Source organism: Aulonocara sp. 'chitande type north' Nkhata Bay, linkage group LG22 (assembly GCF_057382095.1).
Source record: "Aulonocara sp. 'chitande type north' Nkhata Bay isolate Kocher_YH1m ecotype deep benthic linkage group LG22, A_spYH_male_GT1.1, whole genome shotgun sequence".
Lineage (NCBI taxonomy): Eukaryota > Metazoa > Chordata > Actinopteri > Cichliformes > Cichlidae > Aulonocara > Aulonocara sp. 'chitande type north' Nkhata Bay.
In genome coordinates, this window is record NC_141364.1 from 509967 (window position 1) to 527405 (window position 17439).

Below are 17439 nucleotides of genomic sequence, written 5' to 3' on the forward strand. Positions count from 1 at the left end.
TTATAAAATGCTCAGACTGGAGAACCTGAGCTCCCTGCTTCTTCCTAACACTTCTACATGCATGTCAACTTTGTTTTGTTTGAGTTGGTTTCGCTTTTGCTGCTGCTACGCAGAATTTGACAGAAAAATTTGTCTATTTTGTAACTGGGCAAACCAGGAAAAGGCTTCCAATCAAATTAATTTCTGTTCTAAAAACATTTAAGATAAGAGATAAGATAGAACTTTATTAATCCCTCGGGTGGGTTCCTCTGGGAAATTCGACTTCCAAAAAGCACAGCACCGACCGAAGTTACAGTTACAGAATTGTTATATATATATATATATATATATATATATATATATATATATATATATATATATATATACACACACACACACACACACACACACACACACACACACACACACACACATATATAAATACAGAGACAAATATAAATAAAATATACAAAGGGGATAAATAGAATAAATAGGAATAAAAAATAAAAATACAAGTGAATTGCACATTTCAAGTATTGAGTCTATTGCACTGTTGACTATTTACAAAAAGTATTGCACAAAAGGTATTGTACAGTGAGGTGAAGAGGCACTACAGCTTAGTTGTTCCCCCCTCCTTTGTCCTCCTGTCTCCCCTCCCTCTCCAGAGAGGAGTTAAACAGTCTGATGGCGTGTGGGACAAAGGAGTTTTTAAGTCTGTTAGTTCTTGTCTTGGGGAGAAGCAACCTGTCACTGAACAGACTCTTCTGGTTGTTAATGGCCGTGTGCAGAGGATGCCCAGCATTGTCCATAATGTCCATCAGTTTCTTTAATGTCCTTTTCTCTGCCACTGTCACCAGAGTGTCCAGCTTCATGCCGACCACAGAGCCAGCCCTCCTGATCAGTTTCTCCAGCCTGGATGAGTCCTTCTTTGCTGTGCTGCTCCCCCAGCACACCACAGCATAGAAAAGTACTCCAGCAACCACCGACTGGTAAAACATCCTCAGGAGCTTCCTGCAGATGTTAAAAGACCTCAGCCTCCTTTCTACTCAACGAATAGGATTAAACCTGCTTTTGGTGACTGGGTAGATTTTTGAGAACTGACCAATGGGAATAGACGCTGGGTTTATGTATCATTATCAAGAATTATTTGGAAATGAGAAAGAGCGGGCTGTTTCAGCGCTTGCTAGCTAGTCTGAGCTGACTGCAGGTTTCCCCAATATTATGAAAATGTACTGTTTATAAGGTTGGGGAAACCTGCAGTCAGCTGAGACCGAAGAAGTCACCAGGATGATGACGAAACGTTTCTCCCACTGAAAACGCTACGTCCAGATGAACAGAATTCAAGGATTCTTTATTGTCATTCGCATCACATGTTTACATGAGGTGGAATGAAATGATGTGCACACGGTCCCGGAGCGAAAGAAACAGAATAAAAAATAAATAGTGCAAAAACCTGAGTACCAGTATGGAGTATAGATACAGCAGCAAACGACCATGATGTCCAGCACTGATAAAGTGACGGTGTCAGTAGTGGTTAAGGTACTACAATATCAGTTCTTGTCCATTTATGTATCGAGAAAGTCTCACAGCTTCTGGAATGAAGCTGTTTCTCAGTCTGGTGGTTTTGCATTTAATGCTCCTCAGCCTCCTGCTCGAGGGGAGCGGGACAAGAAGTGAGTGTGCTGGGTGAGTGGGGTCCTTCACTATACAGGTGGCCCTCGTCTTGCATCCGGAGGTGTATATGTCTGTGATGGTTGGGACACTGCCTCCTTCACCACCCTGTGTAGAGCTTTCCTCTCTGCCTCAGTGCAGTTTCTGTGCCACACGTTGATGCCAGAGCACAGAACACTCTCCACCACACATCTGTAAAAGGAGTTGAGGACTGAGCTCTCCATTCCCACGCATCTCATCTGCCTCAGGAAGTAGAGCCTCTGGTGAGCCTTCCTGATCAGGCTGGAAGTGTTTTTCCAGGTAAGGTTGCTATCTAGGTACGCACCCAGGTACTTGTAGCTGGGTACTACTTAGAGTGCAGATCCTCCAACGTGCAGGGGTGTGTGTGTGTGTGTGTCTTCCCCTCCTCAAGTCCACAATCTTCTCCTTCGTCTTCTTGTCATTTAAGCAGAGATTTTTCCTGCACCAGTCCTCCAAGTGTTCCACCTCCTTCCTGTAGCCGGTCTCATCGTTTCTGAAGCAACCAACCACAGCTGTGTCGTCTGCAAACTTTACAACATGACAGCCTGGATGGTTGGGTGAGCAGTCATATGTAAGCAGCGTGAACAAAGCTTTATTTGCAATCTGTAGATGTGACTAATGTTTGTGTTCATGTTTCTCTGCAGCGCGTTTGAATGAAGACGAGAGGCAGGGGTTTCAGCATCACTAACAAACCTTTCTCTTCCTGTCTGTTCCTGTTTACTCTGTGTACTTTCTCTTTTGTATGATGGAAAATTCATGTGACAAAATAAAGAGCTGTTTTCCTTGAAGATTAAACAGCTAAATATGTCCTCAGTAAAAGTAGAATCACTGATTTGCATCAGCTGTTCAACATAGTTTTACCATAGCATGGCATTTGAATGGTTGACTTTATTCTAATGTGTTTTTTTTAAATTAATCTTTTATCCACAATAAAATTCTTGGGTTTGTAGGCAAAAAAACAGATCAAGTCAAAGTCAAAGTCAACTTTATTGTCAATTCTGCCACATGTACAGGACATACAGAGAATAGAAACTACGTTACTCTCGATCCCTAGATGAAATAGCAAATGAACATTTAAATATAAGAGTGATTAAAAAATGCAGGTAAAATAATTAAAAAGTAAAAATTTAAATAAATACAATACAATTTTACATATAACAAGAAAGCTATACAATATACAATATAATGGGTAAATGACATTGGGTGTAAACCAGGCAGAGTAGTGTAGATTTTATACCCTAAGCAATTAGAGATAATATTTAACCATATCCTTTATGTGGTTAATGAGAATTCAGTTTATTAATATTAAATGATCATTTCAGACTTGAGAACCTGAGCTCCCTGCTTCTTCCTAACATTTCTACATGCATGTCAATTTTACGTTTTGTATTAGCTGGTTTCGCTTTCGCTGTTGCTATGCAGAATTCGACAGAAGAATTCGTCTATTTTGTAACTGGGCAGACCAGGAAAAGGCGTCCAATCAAATTAATTCCTGTTCTAAAAACATTTCTACTCGACGAATAGGATTAAACCCGCTTTTGGTGTCTGGGTAGATTTTTGAGAACTGACCAATGGGAATAGACGCTGGGTTTGTAGTCAGGCAGACATAACAAACTCGTCCAATCACAAAAAAATCTGAAAAGGGGAATTTTGCTGTATCTTGGCTCAGGTACTTTCTTTTTCTTTTTTAAAATAAATAGTGAAGCGGGCTTCGCTTGTTGGATCATACAGTAATAACAGAATTTATGTATCATTATCAAGAATTATTTGGAAATGAAAAAGATCGCGCTGAAACGATTTAACGGGCTGTTTCAGCGCTTACTAGCTAATGCTTATCAGTTAGCTACTAGCTTAGCTTGTGAGCCACCCTATGATGATTAGCATGCAGGTAGCCCGTATATGTCTGTTATCCGGAACATCACCGGCATCCTAACCGGGAGCCGATTCACGCACGCGTGACAGTCGTGAAACGGTTCTAACATCTGTTCAGAACAACTCAGCCACCGAGTCTGGGCCGCCTCCGGTAGCTACGCGGAGGACGGGATTAGCCCGCTAGCTTCGGAGTAATATGTTCAGCTGGGCTCGTGTGTGTGTATGTGCGCGCGCGCGCTGTAAATGGCAGCACATGACCACCGGCGCTGTAAACACTGCGGCCACACAGACGACTCCCGATAACGGTAGCGGGCTCCGTGCTGCTCCTCCCCCGCTCCGGGGATTGCCGTAACACAGCCGGCGTTGGTCTCTCCGTTACCGCCCGCGGTCGGGCTGCCAGCCGCGCAGCCGCCGCAGAGCTGTGACCCGGAACGTGGGTTGATTGCATCTGTTTACATCCAGATTTTTTAACCTGGACGGTAAAATTAAACCGTTCTAACTGGATCAGCATCGAGGGCCTGCATGGACGAGACGTGAAACCTGAATCCCCAGTGGGGTCCGAGTAGGGAAGTGTTTGGCGGTTTCTGAGGTTTCTGGACCCCGCAGGCCTGTATAGTAAAGCTGGGCAGCAGTGATACCTCAGGGCCCGCTGGATCCCAACACTGGACTGCAGCAGGACTGTGAACTGCATTGAGAGCCACACCTGCCTGATGTCCTAGTAACTAATTGTTGATTTTTAGGCCAAAGCTGATCAAATTAGTTCTTAAACTGTTTCCTGAACACAGTTAGTGTCTCATCATATTTTATTAAACATGGTTAGTTCTGCTGGAAAGCTATGGGAGTCTGTGGGGACTGACCCTATGCTGGCCCCTCTGCTGAACTTCAGAGGAACTGCAGGTGGGCAGGCTGGTTTTAAATGTGTCTGTCCATGTACATTATTGGTGGGGGGGGGGGGGGTCCGCGTGCAGTCTTCCAAGATCCTGACTGCACATTGTTGAGCGTGGATGACACAATTTGATCGGTTGACAAGTGGGCTGCAATACGCACAGCAGAGTTTGTTGAGAAGAGAACTGCAGACAAACCCTGCAAAGATTTAAAAAAAAAAAATGAATAAAGAGCTCGCTGCAGGCAGACGGCAGGCCCCAGACTGGACAGCATCCACAAAGCTGGCTTCAGTTGCTGCTTTTGTCCTTACAGTGTGCGTTTTCCTGTGTGTCTCTCTCAGATGGTGTTTCACAGCATTGGTTAGTTGGTCCTGATGTCCGAGGACCAGTGTCACCAACGGGCCGAGGCCTCCCGGAGGGGCCAGGGCGGTCTGGAGACAGGGGAGGGTGACACTGAGCCCAGCATGCTGCTGCAGAAACTGAAGAGCAACATCTCGTAAGTCTGAGTGAGGGCAATGAAGCAGGAAGTGTTTGTGTGTGAAAATGGGGATTAGAATTTCTGAAGCTCTGACGTCCCTGTGTGGTGTTCGTGATGGATCTGATCAGCATGTCCTCTGTCCTCTTACAGGAAACACGTTCAGACCAAAGTAGAGCAGATCCTGGTAAGAAACTTGATGTGAGGTTAAAGTCTGGTTTGGTGCTCACCTCAGGTCTGGTTCATTCACTGTGGGGTTTTTTTCAACAGCAAGATGTTCAGCGTTTCTCTGACAATGACAAGTTGTACCTGTACCTGCAGCTGCCCTCTGGACCGAGTTCTGGAGACAAAAGGTGACGTTGCTTCTCCATTTTGCTCCTTTGTTTTTTATCCTGATAGTTTGTGATTTGTCGTTTTTCTGTCAGAAACGGTGAACCTCTGTAAATCTTGAATTTGTGTTCTCAGCGGCAGCGATTCGAGTTCATTTAACACGGCCGACCAGCTTCACACCTGTAACTGGATCCGCAGTCACCTGGAGGAGCATTCAGACACCTGCCTGCCCAAACAGGACGTCTACGAGACCTACAAGTCAGAAATCACACACACGCACAGTGACCCTGTAACAAGGGTGGTTTGACATAGATCTGGTTGCCATGGCGCTCCGATGCTTTCCTGACTGTGCGTCTGTCTGTCCTGCAGGAGGTACTGTGAGAACCTGCAGCAGCGTCCTCTGAGCGCCGCCAACTTTGGGAAGATCATCAGAGACATTTTTCCCAACATCAAAGCGAGACGGCTCGGAGGCCGAGGACAGTCCAAATATCCTTTCAGATTAAAAGTGCAGAAAACCCGAACCCAGTCTAAGGTCAGGAATGCCAGGAGTAACCTTTAGCCTTCCTTAACCCGCTGAAACGTACTGTTACAGCGGCATCAGGAGGAAGACGGTCCTCAACATGCCTCTGCTGCCCAACCTCGACCTGAAGAATGACCCGGTACTCACAGTGCAGTACTCCTGTGTCCTGCAGTACCAGTCATATTTATTTGCAATTTGTTGGTGATGAATACTGTTTGTTCCTCTTCGTCTCCAGGCGGAGCTCACCGAGCTGGTCCAGACCTACAAACAGGAAGTGACAGAGGCAGCGTGCGAGCTGATTTGTGACTGGGCGCAAAAGATCCTGAAGCGCTCGTTCGACACGGTGGTGGAGATCGCTCGCTACCTGATCCAGGAGCACATCGTCAACCCTCGCTGTAGTCAGGCCGAGCTCGTGTCCTCCGCCGCGCTCGCAGGTCTGTGTGTTTCTGTGTGTGTGTTTCTCTGTGTGTGTGTTTCTGTGTGTGTGTTTCTGTGTGTGTGTCTGTGTGTGTGTCTGTGTGTGTGTGTGTGTGTGTGTTTCTGTGTGCGTGTGTGTTTCTGTGTGCGTGTGTCTGTGTGTTTCTGTGTGCGTGTGTCTGTGTGTTTCTGTGTGCGTGTGTCTGTGTGTTTCTGTGTGTTTCTGTGTGCGTGTGTGTTTCTGTGTGCGTGTGTCTGTGTGTTTCTGTGTGTTTCTGTGTGCGTGTGTCTGTGTGTTTCTGTGTGCGTGTGTGTTTCTGTGTGCGTGTGTCTGTGTGTTTCTGTGTGTTTCTGTGTGCGTGTGTCTGTGTGTTTCTGTGTGTGTGTGTCTGTGTGTTTCTGTGTGCGTGTGTCTGTGTGTTTCTGTGTGTGTGTGTTTCTGTGTGTGTGTCTGTGTGTCTGTGTGTTTCTGTGTGCGTGTGTCTGTGTGTTTCTGTGTGTGTGTGTCTGTGTGTGTGTGTGTGTGTGTTTCTTTGTGTGTGTTTCTGTGTGTGTGTCTGTGTGTTTCTGTGTGCGTGTGTCTGTGTGTTTCTGTGTGTGTGTGTCTGTGTGTGTGTCTGTGTGTTTCTTTGTGTCTGTGTGTGTTTCTGTGTGTGTGTGTCTGTGTGTTTCTTTGTGTCTGTGTGTGTTTCTGTGTGTGTGTGTCTGTGTGTGTGTCTGTGTGTTTCTGTGTGTGTGTGTCTGTGTGTGTGTCTGTGTGTTTCTGTGTGTGTGTGTTTCTTTGTGTGTGTTTCTGTGTGTCTGTGTGTTTCTGTGTGTGTCTGTGTGTTTCTGTGTGTGTGTTTCTGTGTGTCTGTGTGTTTCTGTGTGTGTGTTTCTGTGTGTCTGTGTGTGTGTCTGTGTGTGTGTCTGTGTGTTTCTGTGTGTCTGTGTGTTTCTGTGTGTGTGTGTGTGTGTGTGTGTGTGTTTCTGTGTGTGTGTGTGTCTGTGTGTGTGTGTGTGTGTTTCTGTGTGTGTGTGTGTGTGTTTCTTTGTGTGTGTTTCTGTGTGTGTTTCTGTGTGTCTGTGTGTGTATGTGTGTGTATGTCTGTGTGTGTGTGTCTGTGTGTGTGTCTGTGTGTTTCTGTGTGTCTGTGTGTTTCTGTGTGTGTGTGTCTGTGTGTGTGTGTGTGTGTGTGTGTGTGTGTTTCTTTGTGTGTCTGTGTGTTTCTGTGTGTGTGTGTGTCTGTGTGTGTGTGTGTGTGTTTCTGTGTGTGTGTGTGTGTGTGTGTGTCTGTGTGTGTGTGTGTGTTTCTGTGTGTGTGTGTGTGTTTCTTTGTGTGTGTTTCTGTGTGTGTGTCTGTGTGTGTGTGTCTGTGTGTGTCTGTGTGTCTGTGTGTTTCTGTGTGTCTGTGTGTTTCTGTGTGTGTGTGTCTGTGTGTGTGTGTGTGTTTCTTTGTGTGTGTTTCTGTGTGTGTCTGTGTGTTTCTGTGTGTGTCTGTGTGTGTGTGTCTGTGTGTTTCTGTGTGTGTCTGTGTGTGTGTGTCTGTGTGTTTCTGTGTGTGTGTGTCTGTGTGTGTGTGTGTCTGTGTGTGTCTGTGTGTTTCTGTGTGTGTGTGTGTGTGTTTCTTTGTGTGTCTGTGTGTTTCTGTGTGTGTCTGTGTGTTTCTTTGTGTGTGTTTCTGTGTGTGTCTGTGTGTCTGTGTGTGTTTCTGTGTGTGTCTGTGTGTGTGTGTGTTTCTGTGTGTCTGTGTGTGTGTGTGTTTCTGTGTGTTTCTGTGTGTGTGTCTGTGTGTTTCTTTGTGTGTCTGTGTGTTTCTGTGTGTGTGTGTCTGTGTTACCCCCCCCTTACTGCCAGAGTCCCTCAGCTTACCTGTCCACTCCCCCACCAACACTCTCTGACATACAGAGAAACCTTCACATGGTGATGATGGCGATGAACGCGATGATGATGGTGTTTGTCAGCACGTCACTGACTGCGCTGTTTTCTGTGCAGGCGGTCCAGCTAAAACCCACAAAGTCATCAAGAAGACTCCTTTGGCGTCCAGAGCTGATGGTGATGGCGCTCCTGATCAGAAGGTTAATTTCACAGCAGGTAGTGATGTCACCGATCCATGTATCACACTGCTAATTTCTTCCTGTCTGTCTCTCCTTCCACAGAAGGATCTCGGAGACTCTTTCTCCTCTTCCTCGCTGAAATCGCAATCAGGAGACAAATCGGCTTCGTCTGGAAAACCTTCCTCCCTAGATGCTTCGCCTCCCTCCAGCTCTTCCTCATCTCTACGTCCTGCGGTAAGTGAGGTGAACGAAAGCTGCTGGTGTTCATAGACTCAGCAAAACACAGAAATCACAGGTACAGTCAGGATGGCGTGTTTATGTTTGTTTGTTTCAGTCAGACCAATCGGTGACCTCCGTCCATCTCTCATTGTCCGCAGGTTGAATCAATCATAATGCAGTTACCCAGAATCCTCCCTCGCAGCTCCATCCCAGATAAGACACTCACCGTCCGCTCCTCTCCACCCTCACTAGCTCCCAAAGACGCCTCTGGTGTAGGGGAGGTGTCTGGACATGGAGGCCCCACTGCCACCACCGCCACGAGTGGTGGCGGGGTGAAGGTGATCGCGATGGCGACGCTGCCGCAGCAGCAGGGCGGCCCCTTTCCTGTGATGATTCTGCCTCAGAGCTGTCTGTCCTACGAAAGGGAGAAGGTTGCCCCGCCTCCTCCCCCTCAGCAGCAGCATGCCCCCTCAGCCCCCACCTCTGTGGTCCAGAAGGTTCGAGGTGGAGCAGCCAAGCGTCCCCTGGAGGTGGTGGTGTCCAGTGGCAGCGCCATCGGTAGTAGCACCCCCACCAACACGACGCCCGTGAAACGGAAACGAGGACGACCGAGAAAACCTCGCCCCGAGGACTCCCTGCCAGCCCCGCCCACTACTCTTCCTCCTCCACCCCTACCACCTGCGCCACCCCCTCCTCCTTCCATCATCAGCTCTGTGACGGGTGGCGTCATCCAGAAAGCCTCCTCGTCGTCGGCCTCCTCACAGCCCGTGCTGGAGCTGGTGATCCAGGAACCGCCCGGCATGGTTCTGGGTGCAGTGGAGCACCGTGGCGTGGTGGTGCAGTGCCCTCCAGAGGTGGACCGCCACAGTAAGCCGCTGCTGTTGCTCCAGAGCCCGGGAAACCAGAGCTGGGAGCTGGCGGCGTCAGGGCGCACCCAGATGGTGGAAGTCATCCAGAAAGCTCCAAGACCGAGCAACAACAACAGCGCCACCACGCCGCCCACCGCACACCTGCCAGCGCCTCCCCTCCCACTGCCCACGCTGCACGAGGAGCAAGGCGAGGTGGAGATCACGCTGACGCCGGTGCAGCCGCATGTCAGCCTGCCGCCACCACCTCCTCCTTCCACCTCCTCTGCTGGCTCCGCCTCTCCCGCCACAGTGATGAAGAATGTGAAAGAGGAAGCAGAGAGCAGCACATCCTCACAGAGGGAGGGGCACTAACCCTGTTACCTCACTCGCTACAAAGCCTCGCCCGTCTGACGTCTTCTTCCTCATTGGTGGAGATCCCAGATTGGCTGCGTCAGACAGCCAGTCAGGGGCATACATGAAACCAGAACACTCACATCTCGCGGCCACACTTCCTCCGAACATTTGTTGGTCTGCTGCTTCGCTTCACCTTAAAACGTGCAGAGGAGGAGGCGGGTTTGGTACTTACGGGTCAGAGCCTTGTAAAGGTTCTGTGTGTTAAACCTGAGAAACCACCTCTGTAATGAGCTCAGCCTCTGCTCCCCTGTAGGCCGTCGCCTCCAGGAGGTGCCGTTTGGGGAGCAGAGGCTCCGCCCCCTGTTCTGAACAGCCTTGTGTTTTTATCGTGTTGGTTTGTGATTTTTTTAAATGTGCCCCCCAAAAAGAAGCCGTTTGATCTAAACGTTTGAACGCGACTTTCTTTATTAGTTCAGCTTCTTTGATTGCATTTAAATGATTAATAGTCAGTCACAGACTCTAAAGTGCTCGTGTCTGTTTCCGTCAGGGCCAGATGACCTCACAGCAGACCTGCTTCCATGTGTTCTTTGTCAAGTAGCACCACATTTGTTTAACTAGAAAGTACTTTGTGTGAACTGTGCTGGAAACCTTCACCACCCGGCGACGATTTACTGAAAGTGATTTTTTACTTCAGCAGGTTATTTATGGTGAAAAATTGCCCCTCCTCCGGCAGCCACGTTGTTGTTTTCATGTTAATGACGTGGATGTAGACCCCCCCGCTAGAGAGCACAGCAGCGACACGATATCTGGCCCTTACGGATCGAACGGCTGGTTTGAAGCTTGAGCTCAGGCACAAGGAGCAAAGCACAAGTCGCCCTCCACCAACGCTCGCATGCAGTACGAAGAATTTACCCACTCAGAGCCCGTTAGACGCCATGCACCCTTTGCACTAACCAGCTCCCTGCGAGCGCCACCACAGCTCTGTCCCGATCAGCAGTGTGACACGACCACGTCGAGATGCTGATGTTAATAAAAATAAAATAATAAATAACCCAAAACAAAGGTTTCGGCCACAGGAAGTGCCCTAAACTTGTAACAGGAAGTGGTTCCTGCTCTTCTTCTGTGGTTCCTTCGGGAGGACTCTGGAAGTGTCACATTGCTGAGCGATTGTTCTTCACTTCTGTCAGACAGCTTCTCGCTCCCCGCGGGCGTCGTCTTCATCATTGGTGCTACAAACTGCAAGGCGCGGCACTGCCGCCGTCCTCGCCATCTTCATCCTGTGATCTCAGACTTGTAAAAACCCTGTTTGTCAGTACTCGCGTCTGGAGGTGTGAATGTGGCGTGTTCAAGTGTGTGTCCTCACTTCCCTCTGTCCTCTGACAATGAGAGCTGCGGGTCAGTTAACGGGACGTCGAAAATCATGACTGTTAATTCACACGTGTTGCATGATGGGAAGGTGCACACGGCAGCACTGCACTAAGCGCCAGCATGTAAATATGACTGCATGGTGTAAACTCAGCCGACTGGCACGTCTCGGCGTCCTGTTAACTGCCGCGCCTCGGCCCTGACTGACTCCAGCGTTGCACTGTGTAAAGAGTCCGTGTGTGTTACCAGTTTGTTGTTATATGCATTGAGAGACTACGTCACAGGTATTTATGAGTTATGTTTTGCTTTGTGGTTGCACCTGACGAGAGGCCGGCCGCACTATGGCCGTTTCAGTTTTAAGTGTTGAACAGTATGAATAAAGAGGAAAACACGAGTGTTTTATGAGAGCTGAAGTAATCGCACAGAGTAGTTACATTTCACGGTTTGTAGAAGTAAAGACGTCTCTCTAAAGGCCTCAGTTTACTTCAGACAAAGTTTGTACGATAAACTGCGTCTGACGGCAGCCGCAGGCGAGTCACCTGACCTGGACTGTGGTTACAGCAGTCCACCCGCTTCCAATCGCATCACGTTTGGCAGAGAGCTGTAGGACTGATGCTGAGTTACTCCGGGAGCGTCTGACTCTGGAGGGTTTTCTGACGAAACGTCGGACCTCTTGGGACCTGTTTGTGCTGATCTGGGACCTCAATGGGAATTTTATCCAGGACTGAGAAGGCTTGCTGGTCCTGAACTGGTCCCTGTTGCTTTAAGGCTTCCTTTGAGGTGGACTGAGGCCTAGATGCTTCCAGAAAGAAAAACAAAAAACCCTCGGTGGGCAAAGTTGCTGCTGAGTTGACCGACGAGTCGCTCTGCTGCCAGGCACCGTTGACTCTGTCCTCATCACTTTATTGCAGACCTGATGTTAAAGTCAAATGTTGCTTTTGGAAATCAAAAAGTTCTGACTGAAACCCAAAGAGATTGTTCCCTGTGCAGGAGCTACTGGGCAAACTGGGAAACCTGACAAAGATGCAAAAAGAGCTGAAGTTGGGACTAACAGCGCAAGTAACTGAGCAGAGCTGACATGTGGTTCAGAACGCGAGTCTAAGAGTCGGTTTCCAAAGGCGTTCAGATAAACGGTCGTGATTGTGAAAGAGCCAATCAGGGGGAGAGAAAGTCGAGGGGTAAAGAGGTGGACCTGAGCTGCTTCACACCTGCTCTACCAAGCGAGCAGGTGTGAAGCAGCATGACGAAGCCCGAGACACAAACCCCAGAAACTGTGGTTCATCTGAATAAGTGAACCTGCTTCATCTTTGATGATCCCTGAAGGGCAGAAGGACTCCAGGATAACCCAGTTAAAAGCAGCTCTGGCCCAGTCTGGCCCTGCACTGGGAGCCTGGGTTTGCAGCTGTCTGTGGGAGGTGTTCACTGTGGAGCCGCAGTGCTCGAACAAACTAAACCAGAAACGGGTCAGATAATCAAAGATTAAACGATCGGGATCCGGGTAGCAGGGCGTCAACTCCAAGGGGCCAGACTGACGACACGGCGCCTTCTGATGTCACTTCCTGTCTTGTTTATATGTGCTGTACATGTGTAGAGCGGCTCCCCTGCGAGCCCTCTGAGATGTGAACAGCTGATTGTTACTGACCCTCACCGGGTCAGAGACCTTCACTGACGAAACGTGACGAGATGACGAGGCACTGTTGGGAGCGAGCCCTGGCGGTCCCGTGGGGGCCGGGTTTTTGTCTGTAGCTGTGACCAGCGGCGTTGACGTTTCCTGTTGTTTTCCTTCTGCCTTGTGCTTTGTCGGTTGTTGAGCTTGTTGATGTGCAGATTTTCTTCTTCCTGGTGTTGCCGTGAGAAACGCCATCGGTTTTCTGCATGTGTTCCCGTGGCTGCTGGTCTCTCTTTTGGATGTTTGTTTCTCCGTAACTCCGCCCTCTCTCCTTTCTGTTGCTTTTTTGTTTTGCACTTTACTTCGGGAGCGGTGGAGGATGAACCTCCCGTTCAGCAGTGTGACGCAGCTTCGCTTGTGTTTGTTTGTTGTGAAGAGAAAGTGAAGCGTGATGAGGACAGAAGCCAGAACTTTAATGTGAATCTATTTTCCTACGTGACGCAATAAAGACGTGACGTTAACTTACTCTCTGGTCTCCGCCTTTCATTTCAGCGGGTGTTAAATCACTTCCTGATGACTAATCGGATCTTTGGAAAATGCCGTCAGCATTCCCGAGGGTCCCTCACTGCTCACGGGATCTGAGGGTCACAAGAGGACTTGGGGGTCACAAAAACTGAATCCTCTGGGACAAACCTTGATACGCTGAATGATCCTCTGAGTTTGATTTGTTTCTAGTTTGAGTCTGAAATCAGATTCTTTTTTGTTAAAATGTTATAATTTAGTTTAAAACAGACCTGAAGTATTTCAAATGGAGCAATGGGTTTAAAAGATGGTTTCTTTAAATGTCTTCTTTCTCTTCTCACTTATTTCATGTTCTTTGTAAAGCTGCTGATGGAGATCGAAAACAATCAGTGAAAACACAAAAGAAGAGCTTATTTTCTGCCTGTGTGACAATCGCAGACATAAGAATAAAAAGCTTTAATTGCCGTTGTTCACAGTGAAATTGTGGGTGGTCCACACCAACTGTGCAGGAATAGAATATAAATAGTAAAACAGTCGGGAGGGGCTCAGAGTTGAACTGCTGCTCCTCCACATCGAAAGGAGCCAGTTTAGGCGGTTCAGGCATCTGACAAGGATGCCTCCTGGGTGAGGTGTTCCAGGCATGTCCCACCGGGAGGAGGCCCCGGGGCAGACCCAGGACATGCTGGAGAGATTATATCTCTCAGCTGGCCTGGGAACGCCTTGGTGTTCCCCTGGACAAGCTGGAGGAGATGGCTGGGGAGAGGGAGGTCTGGGCTTCTCTGCTTGGGCTGCTGCCCCCACGACCCGGCCCCGGATAATCGGAAGAAGATGCATGGATGGATGGTAAGACAGTCATTCTTCTGTCAACGAGGAGTGCGGATCGGCAGCACAAACAGTGTTTTCATCTGATCTAATTTATCTTTCTAAATAGTGGGTGTTTGTGGGTGTATGGAGCAGGGGACGTCGTCTGTCCTCGCCTTTCTGTGACAGTCACCGCACACAACTGTTGAAACATACAGACTTCAGTTTCAATGAGAGCCAATCAAGAAGCTGACCTGTTAAAGTGGACATGAAACACTACAGGATAAACATGACAGTACAAAATACAAAAGTAATATAAATTTACACAAGAATGATAATATTTCTGAGGCAGTGAGAGGTTATTATTGCACATTGCTCAGTGGTTTGCCATCAGTCTGACTGTCAGGGGAAAGAAGTTATTGAAAAGATTGTTCTGTGAGGGTAGATGTGGGACACTGCCGGTCAAAAGTTTGGACACATCTTGTTTTTCCTGTTTTTATTACTTTCTGCACTGTAGATTCAAACTGAAGAAGTTAAATACATATGACACAAGGATACGTGGAATTATGTAACAAAGAAAAAGATAACTCCAGATATGTTGTATTTTAGACTCCTGTAAGTATCCACCCTTTGCCTTGATGACACACTGTAAACCCTCGGCCTTGTCTCAGTGAGCTTCATGATGTAGTCACCTGAGATGGTTTCACTTCACAGGTGTGCCTGTCAGGGTTTGTATGTGGAGTTTCTTGCAGCAGTCCGGTTGGTGCACAGCTGACAGCCCTATTTGACAACAGTTAGACTTCATGTTATGGCAAGAACCAATCAACTAAGAGAAACAACAGTCCATCATTACTTTAAGAACTGAAGGTCAGTCTGTAAAAATGCTAAAAATGGCTTGTATTTGTACAGCGCTTTACTAGTCCCTAAGGACCCCAAAGCGCTTTACATATCCAGTCATCCACCCATTCACACACTGGTGATGGCAGCTACATTGTAGCCACAGCCACCCTGGGGCGCACTGACAGACGCGAGGCCAGCAACCTTCCGATTACAAGGCGACCTCCCAACTCTTGAGCCACGATCGCCCCTTTGAATGTGTCCCAAAAGTGCAGTTGCACAAAACATCAAGCACTACGAAGAAACTGTCTCACATGAGGACGCCCCAGGAAAGGAAGACCAAGAGTCCCTCTGCTGCTGAGGATACGTTCATCTGAGTTACCAGCCTCAGAAATCACAAATTAACAGCAGCTCAGTTTAGAGCCCAGATTAACCCCACCCAGAGCTCCTTTATTTCTCGCTAGTACACGGGGTTCTGCCCGGCCTGAGAGCCGTCGCCAGTCCCCTTCAAGGCCTTCCCCAAACCGCAGCACTATCACACTTCCTCATCCATCCTTACCAAGGAAGTGGTCCCTGCTAGTGAAATACAATTTATTAATCAAAGGTGAGCGGCGATAACTGACTACATGTGTATACTGTGTCATGATTGGACAGACATGGATGTAAACCACACTGAGGTGAAGTAACCACAAGGCACTGATTCTAACGTAAAGGTACTCTGGATATTATCAAATGTGCAAAGATTGTTAAATGTTACATTTTTTGTTTGTCAGGTGTCCTGTTTGAAGGAAACACTGGACTGCATGTGTGCACATGAACACAAGGAAGGAGAAATCCTCAGACTTGAAAGATTGTTCGTTTATTGGCTGTTTAGTCATTTTATGACAAGATGGATGCTGTTGTTATATTTCAATATAGTTTCTGAGTTGAGGAGGATAAAAGAACATTTAACATTAAATGTACGGATGCTGTGCACTAAGCAAAGCTTCATTTACAAAGTTTTCTCCTACCAAATTTTGAGAAAATGGTTGTAATCGTATAGAAATGTAAGATTATAAAGAAGTACACAGTTACAGTGAAAAGAAGTGGCTGTAAATGGTCACATAAACAGAACTTTCAGTTTTTCTCTTAACGGAAAAATAAACAGTGAATAAACGGAACTTTCCGTGTCATAACTGAAGTGTCCGTAAATGTAATGTAATGTAAATGTCCGTAAATAGTACAGAGTGGACTGAAACTCGACACAATGTTCCTTTTTCTGTCAGCGTCCGTTAAAAAAACAGAAAACGGAATTTTTTATGCAGTGCAAAAAACACTTGTTGTGACAGGAATGTTGTTTGTGGCTCAAGGTGAAGTGACATCGTTCACGAGGGACACACCTGACATATATCTCACATATTACAGGCCAACAGATTCTTTTAGCGGTTTAAATACGGACAGTCGCTTTTTGGCAGAACACCGGGGTCCCGAGCCACGCAGTGAACGATTGGAAAGCTGACATCACGTCCACAGGAAACAAGTCTCCACGTCCTTCACTTACACGGGGGCTTCACTTTTCCTCACTGCTAAATGAAGTAATGTAGTCAGTCAGGTGATGTGAGAAGGCTGTTTTCCCTGCAGACGTGCTGATGGTCGTGTCTGTGCTGGGCTGTGAACTGTCTGGATGTCTTTGGGAGCGCGTCATTAAAAAGCGCATCCGCTGATTGCGCGCTCGGTAAATCAGTTCGTGTCGGTCCGGTGACCACCTGCTCCGTTACCGCTAACAGCTGAACTTTCCCGTTTGAGTGCAGCTCGCTGAACCACAGTGACATCCGTTAATTCATCTCACGGAGGTGGATAAACCGATCAATGTGGTCTCATATTAATACATAGTTAATGCTAAAATATTAATATTATAATGATTATAATTCACTGATGGACTCTCATAATCAAGCAGCTGCGACAGATGTTTAGGGTCTGCAGATGTTCCATCAAGTTCACCCGCAGACCCACTTTCTGCTCCGTGCTGTTCCGCTGCCAGCCTGCTGGGGGCGCTCTGAGCGCGCATTCAGTGCGTGTGTTTACAATCTAAGTACCTGAGGCTTTTACTATGAAAGGGCTTTTGTGTGGGAGGACAGGAAGGAAATAGTTTTGGACCAACCGGAAACAGAACCAAAACAGAACACCTACTTGCAGAAATGACGCAGGTCTAACTTCAAAATAAAAGCTTCATGAGCCTGACCCCACCTAAGGGGCAGGAGCTGCTTATTGTCACGTATAGCTGCTGTCTTTACAGATCCTGATAAGTATCACCGCTATGAAGGCTCAGAATAATCTCAGAGTCAAAAACGTGATTTATTACTATTTATCACAGAGCATAAAATGTGGTAAATAAACATGAGTACAGAGGAAAGTGGTGACAGGACGATAGCTGAATTTTAGCTTTTATGAAATCAGAAGTGAAACTTGTTTCAAAACTGTTTGACGTGAGAGAGAAAAATAAGCTCGAGGACAAACGAATGTTGAAAGAAATGAGTCAGAAACGCAGCTAAATGCAAGCTCGCACATTTAATAACCACTTTAAAATAAGTAACATTTGATTTATATAGCACCTTTCTAGACAAAAGCTCACACACACACACACACACACAGATAACCAGGTATAAAATAAAAACAGGCAAAAAGTTAACAAAATGCAA

The 17439-nt window shown here is 47.3% G+C and overlaps 1 protein-coding gene across 4 annotated transcripts; it reads left to right on the forward strand.

Annotated features, from left to right (window-relative positions):
* The first annotated feature begins 3265 nt into the window (after positions 1–3265).
* rfx5 (regulatory factor X, 5) lies at positions 3266–13127 on the forward strand. Of its 4 annotated transcripts, none has more exons than XM_086280377.1 (11): positions 3266–3340; positions 4769–4923; positions 5056–5089; positions 5173–5255; positions 5368–5490; positions 5602–5718; positions 5813–5891; positions 5988–6186; positions 8145–8227; positions 8309–8440; positions 8584–13127. In XM_086280377.1, exons 2-11 carry the CDS (start codon positions 4802–4804, stop codon positions 9643–9645), a joined length of 2034 nt encoding a protein of 677 aa, XP_086136503.1. In that variant the 5' UTR covers positions 3266–3340; positions 4769–4801; the 3' UTR covers positions 9646–13127. The 4 variants fall into 4 exon arrangements, with proteins under 4 accessions (XP_086136503.1, XP_086136506.1, XP_086136504.1 ...); XM_086280380.1 differs by lacking the exon at positions 3266–3340 and adding an exon at positions 3385–3401; XM_086280378.1 differs by lacking the exon at positions 3266–3340 and adding an exon at positions 3408–4440.
* Positions 13128–17439: the final 4312 nt, after the last annotated feature.

Bases quoted from the DNA above. Each gene is read 5' to 3' on its own strand.
- rfx5 (XM_086280377.1), top strand. From the start codon at position 4,802: ATGTCCGAGGACCAGTGTCACCAACGGGCCGAGGCCTCCCGGAGGGGC. The intron at 4,924-5,055 runs GTAAGTCTGAGT...GTCCTCTTACAG, and splicing joins AAACTGAAGAGCAACATCTC to GAAACACGTTCAGACCAAAG. The intron at 5,256-5,367 runs GTGACGTTGCTT...TTGTGTTCTCAG, and splicing joins CCGAGTTCTGGAGACAAAAG to CGGCAGCGATTCGAGTTCAT.